Here is a 19,222-nt window from a genome sequence, read left to right as displayed (position 1 = left end):
GTTCAGCAAACAAAGAAGGTCTGACAGCAGCAAGTCGCGCAACTTGAGAAAGCTCGCGAAGTTTGTGTAAGCTACATGCGCTGTTCTGGCCAGCTAAGGGATCAACTGCGAAAGCTCTTGGTGCAAACAGCCGGACGTCGAATGATCGAATGAAGGCACATCTTCCGCGATTTCTACGCGGCTTCAAATATCCAGGGACGCACGGTAATGCGAGAGGAGCAACCGACGGCGGAATAATCGATACCGTCAATACGGCCTAAGCTTGCAACGTGCTTGCAATCGTGTGCGTCTGCTCAAGGGAAGAAAGACATGCGGTGTTGGTTGTGTTTCTGCGTTGCTTCTCACTTTTCTGTTTTGAATTTTTTTGTTTTAACCATTGAAGTATATAATTATCTGTTTCCTTAACCGAGATAAACGACCTGCTTGTAATGCTGGGCAATACTTCTCTTACAATAAATATAAGGAAAGCGAATGCAGTTTTCTTTGGCTATTGCACTCCTAACACAATTCAGAAAGCGATTATAGCACCCCTCAAATTGTGCCGTCACACTTTGCAGATTGAGCAACGCGTGACTTGTACATGTTGGCACCAGTAGAGGCTTATCTAGTGCTCTAGCACTCTTCTGAATAAAATAATAAACTATGGGGTTTTATGTGCCAAAACAAATTTCTGATTATGAGGCACGCCGTAGTGAAGGACTCCGGAAATTTTGACCACCTGGGGTTCTTTAACGTGCCCCTAAATCTAAGTACACGGATGTTCTGGCATTTCGCCCCCATCGAAATGCGGCCGCCATGGCCGGGATTCAATCCCGCGACCTCGTGCTCAGCAGCCCAACACCATAGCCACTGAGCAACCACGGCGGGTCACACTTCTGAATGTATGTTACACGGTGCGCACTTTGGAACTTTTAGTACGTGTGCAATTATATTGCCCGTGTTTCTCGTAAATATCAAAATTAGAGTCTAATGCAGCCATGCGCTGAGATGACAGCTGCTAGAGGCCTCAATTAAGAAATCACTCATGCTGTCGCGAGTCAAATTAAAGCTCGGAATGTCGGCAGAAATATTAAGGAACGTTCCTCCAACCAAATAGAGTCGTTTTAAGCAGGCGAACGGCATATGCGCCTCTGTCGAGAGCGCCCATAGAAGCGCCAGCAAAGCGAGCGAAAAGGTAGGCCCCCAGAACAGGTGCTGCCACTAAATTCACACTAAGTGGCCGCCGTCTTATCACCTCTCTTCTTCCACCGTGCTTCAGTCCACCTAGAGTATGGCTAACTTGGGGATCAGGTTGAATAGTTGGTGCTTCCTGCTGCTTCATTTCGCACATGGTTCGCTTGAACACGTAGGCCGAAGGTTGCGTTGCTTGCTTGCTTTTCAGCCACACATCTCTAGGTGCCGGAAGAAATGCTGAAGCAGGTACTGGTTTTAAAAGGCATGCGTTCAGCACGTCCTAACATTTAAACATTTCTGCCTAAATCCGACCTACTCATTTACAGCAACCACTAAAATACCGAAGGCCGTGACACGAAGGCCTTGTCGATGTCAACAGATTACAGGGCGCGGGTTCCTCTGAAAAATTTGATATTTGAGCAGCCTCAGTACGCAGTCTGATATTCAGGTTAGTTCGCTCTAATGTGTGCAACCAAAATGGTGCGGTATTGTATAACTGCAGCTACAGGTATCAAATAGGCAGGAATTAAAAGCTTGTTCCTGAAACTCAAGCCCGGTACACTTTTCACACCTACAGTGCATTGGAAATTATGTGGTCGCAACGCAAGCGGACACTGCTGACATACAAAACAAGTAAACACATTTATGAACATATGAAGAAGAAAGCTTTAGAAGAAAGAAAGAAAAAGGAGAGGATAGCTCAGTGGCAGGAGCTTGTTTGACTAGGCATCTGAGAAGTTCGGTTCAACGAGTGAATCTGCAAACTCCATGTACACTGCTTAGGCTCCGGTGCCTCGCATCCCCAATGCAATGTAAGCTATAAATAAGAAGGTGAAGGAGTTCACCGGGGTGCATCATGGGGTCGTGCATGCAGCTCTGGCTGCGCTTGATGCGGCGGCAGTCGAGCGTGGAATGGCGCTGAGACTTGTCGTCGTCCGTCTCCCTGCCGTCCTCGGCGGCAGAGTTGACGTTACTCCAAGAGCCCGTGGAGCCACCCAGGAAGGCGCCGGGCGGCCGGTAGAAGCCAAGCGGAGTGGCCGACGCCATAGGATAGGCCATCGGAGGGTAGCCGAACGGCGCACGGAACGCGGGTCCCGGCGTTGGGTAGGCCGGCCCGGGGGCTACCGGCATCGCTGCTACCGTACCGTGGTGCCCGCCGTGGAGGTCCGTCATGCTGCTGCTCTGGCGGTTTAGCGTGGACGAGTCGCCGCTGAGCAAGATGGTAAGCAGAAGCGATTACTGACCATGGCGATCGCTTTGAACTCAATTCAGAGGGGCGTGATAGCGCCGCGTGGAATCACGAACCTTCTAAACCATCGAACCTTAATTAAATTTATTGCCCTAGAAACAAGTGCCTTTTTTTCGTCTTTAAGTTCTTTACCTTTACGCAACAATTATTGCAGCCACCGAAGATTGATTCACCTTTCCACTGTCTTCCTTTCTTTTTTTTCTTTTTTTTCTATCTTCTTCTTTATTTATCTATATTTTAGAAAGACCAAGCCCTCCGGCATGGGAACTACGTCCTTATTTACCTTTAAATGGATACTTCGACATGCAATCAAAACATGTTCGTTGGTTTCTGCACTGTATGCATAAGATATGCTTGAATAGTGCTCATCGGCAAATATTCTTTTCTAACATCTTGATAAGTTTAGATAACTTCCTATGCTTCTAGCTCCTTCCTCATCTATTAGCGTATTAACAAACTAGATGCCCATATTTCTTCTAAAATCAATAGAACACTGCCTGTTATCTGACTCTCTGGTTCCGGAGATTGACATGGACTTCTATCGACCGCGAGCTCAAATCAGGCGCTGCAATGCCGTCTTTCGAGAATATTTACACATGCAACGAACTGGAATGCGGGCGAAGAAGTATATTCTGCAAACATAAATTGGACAACGCACATGCAGTGGTACTGTGTTTTGCAGCTTAATTTTAGTAAAAACGCTTGCAAGGCTTAAAGTAAGGGAATTCGTGTTCACGATTGTCAAATTCTGCGTATATAATAATTCCGAAGAAAGTACTGCGTCAAGGAAAATTTAGAAGAGATCCCACATAGTGCAGGGGGTCTGCTTTCATGTCGTTTCAGCAGGCTGCCTTTGAGGTATGTACATAACCGCAGTTTTCAGAATATAGTAAAAAAAGAAATGCGACCGAAGTGGGAGCATTAAACTGGTAGGGTTCCCGCAGGCTGGCACAGAACAATGTGCAGTAGCCATAAGAGGGGAAATGGCTCCTGCATGCTGCAGCCAGGGAGCGAATGCGAGCAATCGTTAAGATTTGTAAATGGGCAGCACGTGTCCGGTTCGCAGGACTTCATCAGTCTTCGATTCATCAGGCCTCGTCACAATTTCGGTTATACATGGGAAGTTGCAAAACGCCATCCAGGTAGCATTCTATAGCAAGGATTTTTTAAATAAATATTTTAGCAACGTGTGCAACTTGTCCTCGTCTTTTGTCTCTGTATTTTCCTGTGTTCCTAGGACTATATGCGGACTTTATTTACGCTCTTAAATAGCTTGTGAGAAGAAATTTTCATCAAAGTGAAATTCTTTGTCAGAAAAAAATTTCACCGCGGTACAATAAATTGCGAGAAGTGTAATGGCATCATTACTCTGGATCACACGCTTTGGCAGTGTCCTGTGACTTTCACAGACTGTGACAAGGAGAGAGACTGGTGGCGGCGAGTCCTACACAGTGGAGTTCATTTAGATCAAGTACAGGCCGTCCAGAAGGCACACGATACGGCTGTAAGGTTAAACCTTACTGTCCCGACGTGGGAGCCGCCTGCGTCAACCTAAGGGTTGATCTTCAGGACATTAATAAAGTTTATCATACCATACCATACCACGGGCACCTAACTACGCTCTGGATTTTCCGAAAGTGTGACGTTCCTCCTTATCTTTCAATGTATTTCTCATTATTTTACTATTACGTGAAAAACGAGCAACCGTCATCATTACAGAGGGACTAAATTTATTTCTTTTATTTTCATTTCAATAGGCAAAGCACTAGCGGAGATAAAAAGAAATGTTGCGAGGAGATGGTACCAAGAGGCTAGCTGCCCATCATGCTGCAGGGACTACCTCCCATTGCCTCGACCAGAGGCAGCGAGCGACATTCATCTGCTGCTCCTTCCATACCAGAGTCCAAGATTCACGTGGTGCTTACGTCCCGGCTCCACAACCTTTTTGGGCTCGGCCTTCTTTTCACACCAGTAACGTCAGCTCCTGTGGCGGGGAGAGTGACTCCTCCGAGAAGAACGCGCGTGCTTTCGTCTCAATTTTCAGCTTATTTTCTGGGTTACATAAGTGTAATGTTTAATTTAAAAGTGTCACTGCATTATCTGTACTGAGTGCTTGTCTGTTTGCGCTTGAGATCACAGGAGTTAATTGCCGAGGTTTAGGAGCAAGGGCGTGTAACATTGTTCTATAACTTCCACACTTACGACGAGCTCGGATCGATTCAATAAAGAGAATGAAAGAGCAGCTGGAGGATGGTGGTTTATTAATTTATTTTTTTCTCTCTGTTTGTAATCATTGAGGACTTCGAGGGTGGAAGCTGTGTACGACGATTTTCTCGCACTTGAAAGTTCCCACAACGCCATTAATCCAATCTTTGAAGTTTATTTCGCATATTCTTGTAGCCTCGCTGCGCAAGCTTATGTTCCTCTGGATGAGCGCTTGCACGATAGCGCCATTTACCGTGGACTTGACCTCCGGGTAAACCGATCCCTGGTCGAAAGAACGCCGTGTTGCTAAACTTATTCGGCTCGTTCCTATTGTCAAATCGGAGGGCTCCTCGGTTTTTCGTCATATTGGCGCCTGTCATCACAACTTCTGTTCACCGGCCACGGAGTGTTACACAAGGTTTGTGTGTGGGAGGGGGGGGGGATCACACCCTCTTTTGCAAAAGACTTAAAGATTGCAATGCTCTATACGACACAAACGCTAGGAGCTCGATGTACAGGTTGGCTAGTGTGAGGACAAAAAGCAATCGCCCCGAGTTTGGTTGCGTTGAACTTTAGGCAGTCGATAGCGACAGAAATAATCCATAGTGTTCATAACGAATTCACGAATACAAAGCACAGCTCCTGCGCAAGAGTGATCAAGAGCTGACCTGTCGTCCGTTTGCCAACTATAGGAAAAACGTTTCTCCTAATGTCTCGTTTCAAAAGAGACAGTGTGGACCGAGGTGCGTCTTCTGAGCACTGTTTCTTTGGTTTGTGTCCCGTGAATTGAGTTGTGATGTTGTTTGTATATTCTCGGGATTAGTAGGAGACACACGTCAAACTGACCTCTTCCGGCAAGCCATACACTGTCTGGTGGGTTTCAGTAAGCGCCCTCCTTCGTAAGAAACCAGCGAGTGACGCCGAGTGCAAAGCTGAGCAGCACTTTGTTAAAGCAATGTATTAAGAGCATCGCGAAAGCAAGTCCCTTTTTTTGTTGTTGTTTTTGCTTATGCGCTCAGCGGTAGTGTTATACAACGAGGAGGGCTGTTCTGACAATTGTTTTATTGCTGGAAGTGGTGCATTTCGTAATTTCTCAAGCTGAACGTTAAAAAGAAAAGAAAGAAAAATTAATAACATGCATGTCTTTTTTTTTGGTTCCACAGATTCGTAGTCACACGTTTGCTCCAACACGAAAGAGCGGTTGCCGAACGCTTTCAGTACAAGTTCCAGGTTTGTTCTCAAGGCGACGATCTGCGGGCGGTGATTTTTGGCGTTTTAAATCACGTTCTTGCTATTCTTGCTCTTTTCATTTCGTTATATTCTTTTGGCGTCCGATGCGTGCGAACCACTGACGACAAAGTCGTTTATCGCTAATATTTCGCTCAAAGTTTTCGAGCCCACAGAAGAAGACGTGCGCTCGAGTTTTGCCGCAGATTCCCATATACACCTGTGTATAGGCAGCAGTTACACGGATTTGTCGCCGCCTCACAGTGTGCGGCGATGTCAAAATTCAAGCACATGTAGCGCAGTTTCTTGTTTTACCAGATAATGACGCAGTGGTCTGCGAAATCGAGGAGTTAAAAGGAAGACTGCCTAGGCAGACGCGTAGAAAAATGCGCCAAAGTTTGGGTCATGTTACTGCGACCTATTGCTTCGCCTAAAGTGAAGAAGAAAAACAGGAGGACAATAGTTCCCGTGTCTCATCGTTATTATTATTATTATTATTATTATTATTATTATTATTATTATTATTATTATTATTATTATTATTATTATTATTATTATTATTATTGTTGTTGTTGTTATTATTCGAAGTGGCAAAACACTTGGCTGCATCAAAGGGAAGCGGATACGAAGGAAACGTAAATCACAACAGAGAAGCAAGGGAAACTGGGAAACCTTATGAAACAAGCCCAGGTGAACACAAGCTCAAACGACGCGGTCTGAAATTGCTATTTATACATGTACTTCGTCGCAAAGGAAAGAAAAAAATCTCATTACCTCCCGCCCAAGTAAGTTTATTATCTCCGATTTGCAGACATTTTTCCCGTCAGGGTAATGATTACACGAGCCCACTATTCTTCATCGTGCACAGCAACAACAACTCTAACTTGGCAGAGTAGATAATTAAATGTAATTAAAGCTACAGAGCAAGCGAAGCACATTTTCCGCATGTGTAGTCTGCGCCCTCTTGTGCCGTCTCTCCTGTGCAGGTTTCTGATAACTAGTCTGGCAGTTATTTATTTATTTATTTATTTATTTATTTATTTATTTATTTATTTATTTGGAATCTTGGTAACAAGCATCATAAGTCGCCAGCTCCTGCACAACTATAAATTGTTTAGTGAATGAAGGGTGATGATTGGCGACGTGAAACATTTCAGCTATTGAGCAGTTCGCAGCCAAACACAACGCAGTCAGTTGCAATTTAAAATAAATAAATAAATAAATAAATAAATAAATAAATAAATAAATAAATAATGTATATCCCATTTCTCGTAATCTGACTTTCTGGCGTGTGTCAGAGACACTTCACGGACAGTGCTTTGGACCGCTCATAAGCTAGCTACTTATGAATCCAAGTGGCTATAATACGGCTACCTGCAGCTTATAAGACGCGCTCAGCCACTTTCCGCGTACGTAGTGATGACTCCTATTGTTTCAGGAGGTCCCCGTTATATGCCGTCGCATTCGTCCGTGCAAAGGGCAGCGGCGGAGTCTGGGATGCTCACCTCTTGTGCGAAGCGAAGGCGTGCGGCGAGCTGTGCTTGCGGAGCGTCCCAAACGCTTGGTGTGCGCCGGGAGGGCCCACTGCCCGGAAGGCCGGCCCGTCCCGCTGTTCGGCTCCCGGATGCCGGTAGGCCTCGGGACCCCAGCTGTCGTCGCTGCCGTGACTGCTGGCCGAGGCCGAGCCGACGTCGTCCCAGTCGTCGAGCGTCGTCTGAGAACAGACACTCGAATTGCGTTGTGTGCGTCGCATTCATGTTAGTGCGCGCATGTAGGACTGCTTAACAAAAAAAAAAAAATTAAAACGCTGTGAAGTCTTTTCCCGTATCTGGGTAGCGGCGCAAACAGCAATTAGATAGTAATTTAACACTTGCGTCGCAGCAGCGTTAATTATTTAATTATTTATTTAACATAACTATATTTTTGCATCTAGAACTGAAGGAAACCGAAAAGCTGAGGAATTTCGTACTTCGTTCTCTCCACATGAACCCGTTTCTAACAGGACATTACAGTGGTCTTGCTAAGATGCTCGAAACAGGACAGCTTTGACTGCTGTGGCATAATTCTTTATAAGATATGCACATGTGCTCGAAATACTAGGGACCATTTTAGGCAGTGATTAGCCTGTGTTGTTGATGTCCCGCCTTTTTTTTATTTTTTCACTCTTGTATGTGTTAGCGTTTGCGCGCGCTAAAGTGCTCTTTTTATTAGCATTATATTTTTTATTTTTAAGACACTTCATATTTGCATAAAAGTTAAACGAAGTAACCAGAGGCTTACTGATTCCATTCTTTCCAGTTAGACCCAATTTAATCCTATCCACCAAGCTATAGCTACCTACCTAATCATTCTCTTGATTTCCTTTTCTTTCTCCCCAAGCTATCCAAATTCCGCAGTAAATAATTTCATCGACAGCCTTATTTTATTCGCAACTTTCTGCTTGGAGAATCGCCAACGTTAAATCTTCATCACCCCGTCCTGTATCGTTCAAACGCAACTGCTTGCCCCTTACCTTGCGACAGAGTCATTACCCCCTACCGCACACAAGGCAATGTTTAGGCACACGACATTTCGACAGTATCGATCGAGATACCACTCTCGCGAAAAGACGCGGCGACTAGCGGTATCCGCAATCGCTTGGCTCTCGCAGTGGTTTCTCTAAGCCATCAGTACGAACCACTCTGAAAAAGTCGACAAAACTTGCGAGTTTTGCATACCGCGACGCCTGAGTAATCGAAAGCAAGCATGCCTTGGCACCGATCGTGTAGACCTTGACGTGGCCTATACACGAACTATACTTTAAGAGCAAAATTCAACGGACAGATTCGCGAAAGTATAACGTTCCTGAGGACTTACAAGTTCTATGTGACTGCAGCCGTTACTTGCCGGTATACGTATAATTTCTGAAGGCCGCGCGCTGCACTTGCCGCGTAAACACGAGCTTACATCTGCGGGACATTGGACTGCAGGAAAAACTGCAGGCAACGCCCGTGCGCATCGCGCTACGAACGCGCTGTTGGTTTTTTACAAAATCCACAGGCCTGAACGAAACGTTTTGAATAACGTTTTTGTGTATAGGCGTTTCCGTGGGGATGGCGCCACCTGTGAGTTTCTGTGGTCACTGTGCATATTAAATTTCTCGCCCGACACCCGGAGTAGCACGCAAGGCAATCAGCCAGGCGTTAGTTATTAATGCCTCCACCTCTGTCGCCCCCTTACCGCGCTTTAAACGAATCGCCCAGGTTTCAAATTCTATTCTAACTGCGGTTGTCGACAGGATGGTACATGACCGGACAGTTTTCCAGAAAGGAAACGCAAGCAAGGCAAATGACGATTGTTGTTGGACAAGACAAGCCCCAAAGGGTACGATTATCTTTAAGAGTGCAAATATTTGCTGTAAATCTACCGTTTAGACTCACGTACGTGAACATGTTGCGAGTCAAATCCACTTATCTACAAAAAGCACGAGAAAGAGCTCGGTATATGCAGTATTTTGGCATTATCTAGCATATAGTATATTCTACAGCGAAAGCTGTATATGACTAACTTTCCGTAGTTTTTTCGGCGTCCGGCAACAGAACTGACCTCAGCGATTTCTAACAAACCCATACACAATGGGTTTCGTTGTTTGCTTTGCTTGCGATACGTACGGTTGCAGTGCGGTGGCGCAGATGTCAAAATGCGGAACAGATTAGAACGCTCGCCGTAAAAAGTAGCGTGACGTCATTGTTAGCGCAGTATATAAGCAGGAGAAGTATCGGCGCTAAAAACAGCTGCGTTATCGTTGGGGCGGACACGTATAGTTCGTACACCCGAAGAACAACATGCGTACGAGGAGCGCCGGAAGTAACAGCAGCAAGAATGTAAACGGCGCCTGCGCAAAACGACCACCGACGAAGAACGTTTCGGCGATGCTGAACGAAAACGACAATCGCGAGCCCGGGCAACCATTCGACTCCGTGAAGATGGAATGGCAGCGAAAGCACTTTGCTTTTAGTTTGAGAGCTTTGACTGTCGTCAGCTTTCGCTGTCATTCCATGTTCACAGAGTGGAATGGTTGTCATTTTTTCTTCATAGGGTATCTCAAAGTTGTTCTACTCTAGTCATCTGTAGACTGAACCAAGAAAATAATGATTGCCGACACTGACAAGATAATAATAGCGGTGACTGGAAGCCTACACATGTGTGTTGCGTCATTATGAATACTGTTTAAGCATAGTCTGTTTGTTTATCTATCTGTCTGTGTATGTGTGCGTGCGTGTGTGTTTGTGAAATGCGTAGCACAGAGCCTGAATTTATTTAAGCATTAATTTAGGCAATGTTTCCAAGAAATAAATGCATGTACAGAGGAGTACAGTCCAGCATATAAAATCTGTTACTGTAAACAATATCATGAGCTACCAAAATGCGAATTGCGTTCTTTAGCACCAAGTGATAAGGGTCATATTGTTCGCTCCATGTGATCACTAAGGCGTGATATGTATGTAAGAATGAAATGATGAAGCTAAGGATTCGTTGAACGACACAAAGGAAGGTTTCCGTCTTGTTCGAATAGTTGCAGACACTCAATCGCTGCAGGGAGGAAGTGTGCCTGTTCATGTGGTTACAGTACGGGCTGAGATTTCTGCACACCATTATAACTGTCAGGGAGTTTCGGTGGTAAGTAGAGGTAGTGTGACTGGGCTCCAAGTACAAAGGTACGAAGCAGATTTTTTGGGCTACTCTATTTAATTTAGCAGCGGGAAAAAAGAAATAATATTCGCTAAGTATAAAAAAGAAGGTAAATATGCAATATAAACCAAAATAATTAATTAAATTCTCGGTTTTCACGTCTCGAAACCACGATATGACTATGAGGCACGCTGTAGGGAGGGGCTCCGAATCTATTTTGAACATCTTTGTTTCTCTAACGTGCAGCCAAAGCACGGTACACGAGCGTTTTTTTCCGTTTCGCTCCTATAGAAATGAGGCAAGCGCGGCCGGGATTCGATCCTGCGCAGCTTGGGCCTAGGAGCGCAACACCATAGCCGCTAAGCTATCGCGGCGTATACATATAGATAAAAGGACACTAAAAATGAGTACGTACTTTGCGTGTGAAGAAAGAAATAAAGGTTGATGAAATAATTCCGGAAAGATATAATAACAAACGCGAGTATACATATACACTTGCCTATACTGTAAAGTCATGTCATTACTGATAAAGAAGTATATCTCGGTCATGAAGTTTATTCTTTCAAGACCTGCAACACGCACCGGTACCAGACTAGTATCAGGGTCATTCAATACTGAAAGGTACTGAAGGACCCTGCTCCCAAGCACAATTTGAAAAACCGAGAAGCTCGACCTTTTTATTAGTTTTAACGGCATGAAGCCAGCCGACAATGAAGCCATGGAAAGCATACGGGAAATCAACTGTTCGTTTAATTTACAATGTAGAAATAATAAGGAAAGGCTAACAAGCTTGGATAGCGCGCGCCGGACACGAAGCGAGCCGCAACGTCTAAGAACTACATCACTGTCGGTTGCCGGTGACTGCAGGGGTCAGGACCCGCCACGGTAGACCTTGCGCTGGTGTTGCGCTGGTAATGATGGTGTTGCGCTGCTAAGCACGAGGTCGCGGGATCAAATTCCGGCCGCGACGTCAGCGGTGGCCACATTTCGACCTCCCTGGGCGGGCAACCGTATTCAAGTGTGGTGGTCTTAGGTTCTGATCCCGGACAAACAAAATGACTGATACAGACGCAGGCGCCTCAGTATCATTATCCTAAAGTCCTTCACAACCCTGTACCTATACTCGGTTGTATGCATCTGCGACTTTATAGAGCGCGCCGTGGAGGCAGAGTTCCGAAAACTGAACAGGAATGCTATACAAGGAGCGTGCGACGTCGATGTTTTCGCATTCGTAATGTGGGAAACCTGTCGCGAGCGACCAGACTTGTCACCCTTCCCGAAGCATATATACCGAGGCATCGACATGAACGTCGCTGTCGTATCAGGCGACGAGCAGGTCGCAAATATCGCCGATCTGCAAGTGCTCCTTCAGGAGTTCTACGACGCTTTTGATAAGCGATAATTCACTTACAATATTAAAGCATTCGCACACACAGATTTTTCGAATCTTAGTATCACCTTGCAGCATATTTTTTTTTTTTTTGTTGCTGCTGTGCACGATGCAGAATAGTGGGCTCGTGTAATAATTACCCTGGTCTATTTTTTTTTTTTTTTTCGTGCGTCTTCCGCAACCCGGTCATAATTCAAGTATGAACCAACTGGTCCGCAAGAAAATATTATTTTAACCTTCCGTTGCACGCCGCCGCGACTTTGACCAGCGCACCGCAAGCTAAGCTAGGGGAAGCGGGCCAATCGCAGACGCCGGCACCACCTTCCTCATCCGCTCATCTACTTTCGCTGCGCTATCTCGACCCCACCAAAACTCTCTCTGCTTCTGCGTGCTTCTAGCCTCTTCTCACACAACTAGATAAGAAAAACCTGTCAAAGTAGGAAATTCTATTCGCTTTGAAATCAGAGTGACCTCTTATAAACAAGGAGAGTTTTTGATTGGGCTGTTCAAAGAACGCAGCGTGTGACCGCGCGATGCTTGTGCCGGCGGTAACGTAAAATTTACATAGGGAGAACGGAATAAAAACGGATTGGAATAGTCTAACATTATAGGTCCCTAGGGTTCAGCCAAGTGGAAGCCGCACTTTGTATGAGATCCTTACAGAGTTGACATTCACTCCATCTTGGGCGTCCAAGACGGAGCATGACAATTCTTCTCTCTGCACAGAATGCAACGAAATTGACGAAACGGATGACTACATCTGGTGCTGCCTGCCGGTTTTTCAGTGCGGAGAGAAATTATTTGAAGAACTGGCAGAGAAAGGCTTTCTAGTGGACGTCTTCAACATCAATTGCTATAGGAAAGACTTTGAATAGAGGCAAAAACGGCTTCGCGCCTTCTCGCAATTCACGTGACTCTCCAACTCTTGTTGAATCTTGTGTTATAGACAGCGGCATTGGGGCATAGCAATAGATGGCTAGCCGGAACTGACTGGCAAGCTAACACACCACCATTGCGCGCTTGTCTTGATCAACATAAGTTTCAGAATTCCAGTGCATATAAAAAAAAGATATCTAAGCTTTCTTCATTCAGCTACCCAGTTTATGAGCAAGAACCTAAACCTGATCTTTTCGAGAAACTGAGGACTTACTGAATCCTTTCGTACTCTCTGTCGGTTCCATCGTCCCCTAATTGTTGAGAAATTGCTCTTATTTAGGATAAGGCGTGATTGTGGCGAAACCTACAATAAAATTTGCTTTTATCATATAACCAATGTACAATTAGCATAAAACATTACCAGAACTGCCGCCTATTGTTAACGCTAAAGCGCCCTTAACGTGCCAGTTTTTGCACGTGCTAGTCCGCACCGCGCAGGCCGCAGGCAGAGACGGCACGAAATAGCTATAGCGTACTCGCGAAGTTTGGAATGCGGGATGGGACGGCTGCGCTAACGATACACCATAGCACTATATCAAAACTTTCTGTTCTCTAGTAATTAAACGGCAAAGTGCACACTGCAGTTCTTTTCCTAAACTTAAGTAACAAAGTTGTAACAAAGTAGAACATCTGCGCATGCGGCTATTGTGCTACGAAGCGTAAGCGAGCTTGGCGCCTGACAGCGTCGGTATAACATCAACGCGGGAACCCTATCCTAAATCTCAGTAGTGTAGACTGCAGCGCGGTTCGGCATGACACTACAGGTGAAGTAGAAACTCTAGAAACTGTTTTACAGCATCACGAGCTTCAGACCACGGTGGAAGAAGAGAAGTGCTACGACGGCACGCCCGCGCTGGGGAGAGAGAGCGGCCACTTCGTGTGACCGGAAGTGAGCGCCGCCGCTAGGGGGCAGAGCGTGAATAATTTACGGCCTCAGTCAGCATTGAAACACCCATACCTAAAGAAATGCCCTATTTCGTTATTTAGACGCCTAATTCTGAGCAGGTAGAAGGTTTCATGCCGCTTACTGTCCAAATACCTTCATTTCCGACACGAGAGAGACGCGCCGTCTGCTCGAGCAGACAACGCGCTTTCGGAGGCTGCTCTTGTAAACGACCGGAGGCTTGTAAACCTCAATACGAGACCGGCTGCTGCGCCCGGCTGCTCACATATTTCAAATGCGGGAGAGAGCAGAAGCAGTTTTCCGGAAACATGCTGAAAAGCCTGATGCTTACAACTTCACCATCGATTAAATGCTTGATAAGCATCGCATTGGATTTCCATGTGCTGAGCACAAACTAGATATTGCAGCGCATCTTTTAAATTACTATGTAGCGATGAGGATGCGACAGTTCAGCAAACAAAGAAGGTCTGACAGCAGCAAGTCGCGCAACTTGAGAAAGCTCGCGAAGTTTGTGTAAGCTACATGCGCTGTTCTGGCCAGCTAAGGGATCAACTGCGAAAGCTCTTGGTGCAAACAGCCGGACGTCGAATGATCGAATGAAGGCACATCTTCCGCGATTTCTACGCGGCTTCAAATATCCAGGGACGCACGGTAATGCGAGAGGAGCAACCGACGGCGGAATAATCGATACCGTCAATACGGCCTAAGCTTGCAACGTGCTTGCAATCGTGTGCGTCTGCTCAAGGGAAGAAAGACATGCGGTGTTGGTTGTGTTTCTGCGTTGCTTCTCACTTTTCTGTTCTGAATTTTTTTGTTTTAACCATTGAAGTATATAATTATCTGTTTCCTTAACCGAGATAAACGACCTGCTTATAATGCTGGGCAATACTTCTCTTACAATAAATATAAGGAAAGCGAATGCAGTTTTCTTTGGCTATTGCACTCCTAACACAATTCAGAAATCGATTATAGCACCCCTCAAATTGTGCCGTGACACTTTGCAGATTGAGCAACGCGTGACTTGTACATGTTGGCACCAGTAGAGGCTTATCTAGTGCTCTAGCACTCTTCTGAATAAAATAATAAACTATGGGGTTTCATGTGCCAAAACAAATTTCTGATTATGAGGCACGCCGTAGTGAAGGACTCCGGAAATTTTGACCACCTGGGGTTCTTTAACGTGCCCCTAAATCTAAGTACACGGATGTTCTCGCATTTCGCCCCCATCGAAATGCGGCCGCCATGGCCGGGATTCAATCCCGCGACCTCGTGCTCAGCAGCCCAACACCATAGCCACTGAGCAACGACGGCGGTTCACTCTTCTGAATGTATGTTATACGGTGCGCACTTTGGAACTTTTAGTACGTGTGCAATTATATTGCCCGTGTTCCTCGTAAATATCAAAATTAGAGTCTAATGCAGCCATGCGCTGAGATGACAGCTGCTAGAGGCCTCAATTAAGAAATCACTCATACTGTCGCGAGTCAAATTAAAGCTCGGAATGTCGGCAGAAATATTAAGGAACGTTCCTCCAACCAAATAGAGTCGTTTTAAGCAGGCGAACGGCATATGCGTCTCTTTCGAGAGCGCCCATAGAAGCGCCAGCAAAGCGAGCGAAAAGGTAGGCCCCCAGAACAGGTGCTGCCACTAAATTCACACTAAGTGGACGCCGTCTTATCACCTCTCTTCTTCCACCGTGCTTCAGTCCACCTAGAGTATGGCTAACTTGGGGATCAGGTTGAATAGTTGGTGCTTCCTGCTGCTTCATTTCGCACATGGTTCGCTTGAACACGTAGGCCGAAGGTTGCGTTGCTTGCTTGCTTTTCAGCCACACATCTCTGGGTGCCGGAAGAAATGCTGAAGCAGGTACTGGTTTTAAAAGGCATGCGTTCAGCACGTCCTAACATTTAAACATTTCTGCCTAAATCCGACCTACTCATTTACAGCAACCACTAAAATACCGAAGGCCGTGACATGAAGGCCTTGTCGATGTCAACAGATTACAGGGCGCGGGTTCCTCTGAAAAATTTGATATTTGAGCAGCCTCAGTACGCAGTCTGATATTCAGGTTAGTTCGCTCTAATGTATGCAACCAAAATGGTGCGGTATTGTATAACTGCAGCTACAGGTATCAAATACGCAGGAATTAAAAGCTTGTTCCTGAAACTGAAGCCCGGTACACTTTTCACACCTACAGTGCATTGGAAATTATGTGGTCGCAACGCAAGCGGACACTGCTGACATACAAAACAAGTAATATTCACAATATTAAAGCATTTGCACACACAGATTTTTCGAATCTTAGTATCACTTTGCAGCATATAGACAGGCGCACGACGGCACATCAGATTTCGCTCTGCGACTCGCTCACGGAGGCAACTACAGCGGTAACTGCACTCACGAAAAAAAAGAAAAAACCGTCAGAAGGCTGCACAAATCAGATCAAGCAGAAGCGCTAGGCGCGTTCGCACTTTTTCCTAGGCGCCTTTCCCGCTTGTTGTACAGGCAAGGTCAGTGTCTGCGGGAATCGCGGTCAATCACGCGCCACTCACCATTCGATCGTTCCTGGCGCCAGCAACGCCCATGTGCGCCATCTCCCGGCGGTCTCGGCTGTGTTGTTGCGGCTGTTGCTGTTGTTTTTGTTGAGGCGGCGGCGGCGGGAAGCCGATGCGTGGGGGCGGCCGCTGAGGCACTGCGGGCGGGCGTGGGTCCACGTTCACTGCAACAAACCGCGAACCACTGATGACGGCGATCTCAGGGACAAGGACGGGGCGGTCGGCTATCCATTTGACTTTGTCATGCACTACGTCGTCTATATATGATAACTTGATAATAAATACTTTCGCCCGGTAAACAAGACCATGCCATCTAAATTCGTGTCCCGGCTCATTTTTCCCGATCTCGTGCCTGCAGCAGCAACCGACCGCCTTGCTTCCCTGTCTTGTCAGGGCGAAAATGTTTTGACAGCCACCTGACAGCAGTGGATGGAATCACTACGTAAAGAGCGGCTGGGACTCGAGCTTGGGCAGCGCGCGCCGCGCACCAACTGCAGCGTCTATAATAACTACATCACCATCACTTAGCGGTGGCTGTAGGACTCGGGCAATGAATATTATTAATTTACATTTGTATTAATGAAAACCGCCGTATTAAATTTCACCACCTCGGATTTTTTGAAGTGCGCACAATGCACGGTACATGGGCGGTCTTGAATTTCGCCCCATCAAAACGTAGCAGCCGCGGCGGTTACACACACACACACACACACACACACATATATATATATATATATATATATATATATATATATATATATATATATATATATATATATATATATGTAACCGAATTAACGAATTAACGTTTGTGACGAACGGGCCAAACACAACAATAGAAATTCTGCACCGCTATCAAAGCATGTACGATGCTGGTGTCGGTGGTAGCTGTAGCAAGCCGGTTTAGTAGCCGGTTTAGCCGGTCTATATGGCACCCCCATCACTTAAAAAGCTTCTCTGCACGACTTACATTCGTCCGTCACTTGAATACGCATCATCTATCTGGGATCCCGGTGGTACTACACTGATAACGAACTTGAAAGAGTGCAGAATCGTTCCGTTCACTTCATCGTATCCAATTATGACCGCACAGCCAGTGTTACCATGATGAAGTCACTACTTAACCTTCCAGAACTTGCGATTCGGCGTAAAATAGCCCGGCTTGCTCTTTTTCATAAAATTTACTATCGCAACAATCATCTCCGCAATCAGTTCATTAAATCCCCTCCTTTCATTTCATCTAGAATTGACCACCTCCAGAAAGTTGATGTTCCTCGTTGTAGAACTGTAACCTATTCACATGCATTTTTACCTAGAACCACCTCCGAATGGAATCAGCTGCCAGAAGCAGCTGCAGCTGTCACGGATGCAACGCACTTCAAGGATTTCTTGAATAACATGCTTAACATTGCTTAGTTATTTGTATTGAATTTGTTCTTCTGTTTTTAGCTTATTGTTGTTTTAGTTTTAGATGTTCAAATTACTCTGCTTTATCTTAGTTGCGGCTGTTTCATTTCATTTCTGTATTAAGCTGGTGATTGTTAGTGCTTCTTATCGTTATTGTATCAACTGTATTTCCAATTTTGGTCTGTAATATGCCCCTCCCCTCTGTAATGTGCAAACCCTGAGGGTAAAATAAATAAATAAATAAATAAATAGTAGAAAAGAAAGCTGGCTGTATAAAGTAATATTTGAGCACGTTCACTTCAGAGTGTTCGTCCTGGGCAGTTCTATCGTGTTTCCGTCTTTCTCCCAGTTCAATCAACGTGTTTATAGTTGACCAATCTGGAGGCCGACCTGAATGTTTCCTGCACAGACACGAAGGCACAACAGTCTAATAAACCAACGTCACGCACGAAAGCAATCCAGGGGAGCAATGGCCTAAAATTTTTGCACGGAGCATTTGGCGAGAAGCAATAATTTTCGTCTCCATTATGGGCAGATCAATCGCCGGCAAGTGTTGCCAGGCCAGGTACACCCACAGTCACTAACATTGCCCTACTCCTCTTTCTTTCTCGACCTCCTCCTACTCCCACCTAGCAATATTGTTATTATTATTATTATTATTATTGTTATTATTAAAAATCATGGGGTTTTACGTGCCAAAACCACTTTCTGATTATGAGGCACGCCGTAGTGGAGGACTCTGGAAATTTTGACCACCTGGGGTTCTTTAACGTGCACCTAAATATAAGTACACGGGTGTTTTCGCATTTCGCCCCCATCGAAATGCGGCTGCCGTGGCCGTGATTCGATCCCGCGACCTCGTGCTCAGCAGCCCAACACCATAGCCACTGAGCAACCACGGCGGGATAATAATAATTATTATTATTATTATTATTATTATTATTATTATTATTATTATTATTATTATTATTATTATTATTATTATTATTATTATTATCCTGCCGCGCGTTTCTCTTTCGGCACGTCGCTTGGAAATTCTCCACTGCCGCTGACGGCTGGATCTTACGAACGTTATCCTCGCCTAGTGTGTCGTTTGATGACATCCCCGAATGAGGTCAACAGCACGAGGGATGGGATGAGCACGATCAATCCAGCGGAATTTCCATGTCTTTTATTAGAGACCCGAAGCTCACAGAACGCGTAAGACGCGAAACTTTCAAGGCAGCGCACGCCGACACGGGTTACCTCCGCCACCTTCGCTTTTGCTCCTCGGCCCTGAGGCGCCTTCGGCGGCAATCGCGCGCGAACAGAGCCACTGTGACCGGCAAGGCGATAAAGACGAAAATAGCGCCATCTGTGGCGGCTGCAAGCTATATCTCAGAACAGGCGTTATCGGTTGATGTCGCCCCTCCAGCCCACAGCACGCCGTCCGGGCCCTTTCGGTAAGTCTACTGAGGAGCAACGATTACACATCACTGCGAACGCGAAATTGATTATCTATTTAG

At 45.7% G+C, this 19,222-nt stretch overlaps 1 protein-coding gene across 3 annotated transcripts in view; it reads right to left on the bottom strand.

The window, feature by feature from the left end:
- Window positions 1-19,222, bottom strand: part of LOC126544048 (uncharacterized) — a 266,997-nt gene that overhangs the window by 109,474 nt on the left and 138,301 nt on the right. For all 3 annotated transcript variants that reach the window (XM_050191234.3, XM_050191236.3, XM_050191235.3), the window contains exons 5-7: window positions 16,308-16,474; window positions 7,360-7,568; window positions 2,019-2,383 (exon numbers count right to left, since the gene is read on the bottom strand). In XM_050191234.3, the coding sequence (XP_050047191.2) occupies window positions 2,019-2,383; window positions 7,360-7,568; window positions 16,308-16,474 (741 nt within the window). The remainder of the gene's footprint in view (window positions 1-2,018; window positions 2,384-7,359; window positions 7,569-16,307; window positions 16,475-19,222) is intronic.

The sequence above is a fragment of the Dermacentor andersoni genome, chromosome 1 (genome assembly GCF_023375885.2).
Source record: "Dermacentor andersoni chromosome 1, qqDerAnde1_hic_scaffold, whole genome shotgun sequence".
Classification (NCBI taxonomy): Eukaryota; Metazoa; Arthropoda; class Arachnida; order Ixodida; family Ixodidae; genus Dermacentor; species Dermacentor andersoni.
The sequence above is the reverse complement of the archived record's forward strand: the minus strand, read 5'-3'. Positions and strand labels throughout refer to the sequence as shown.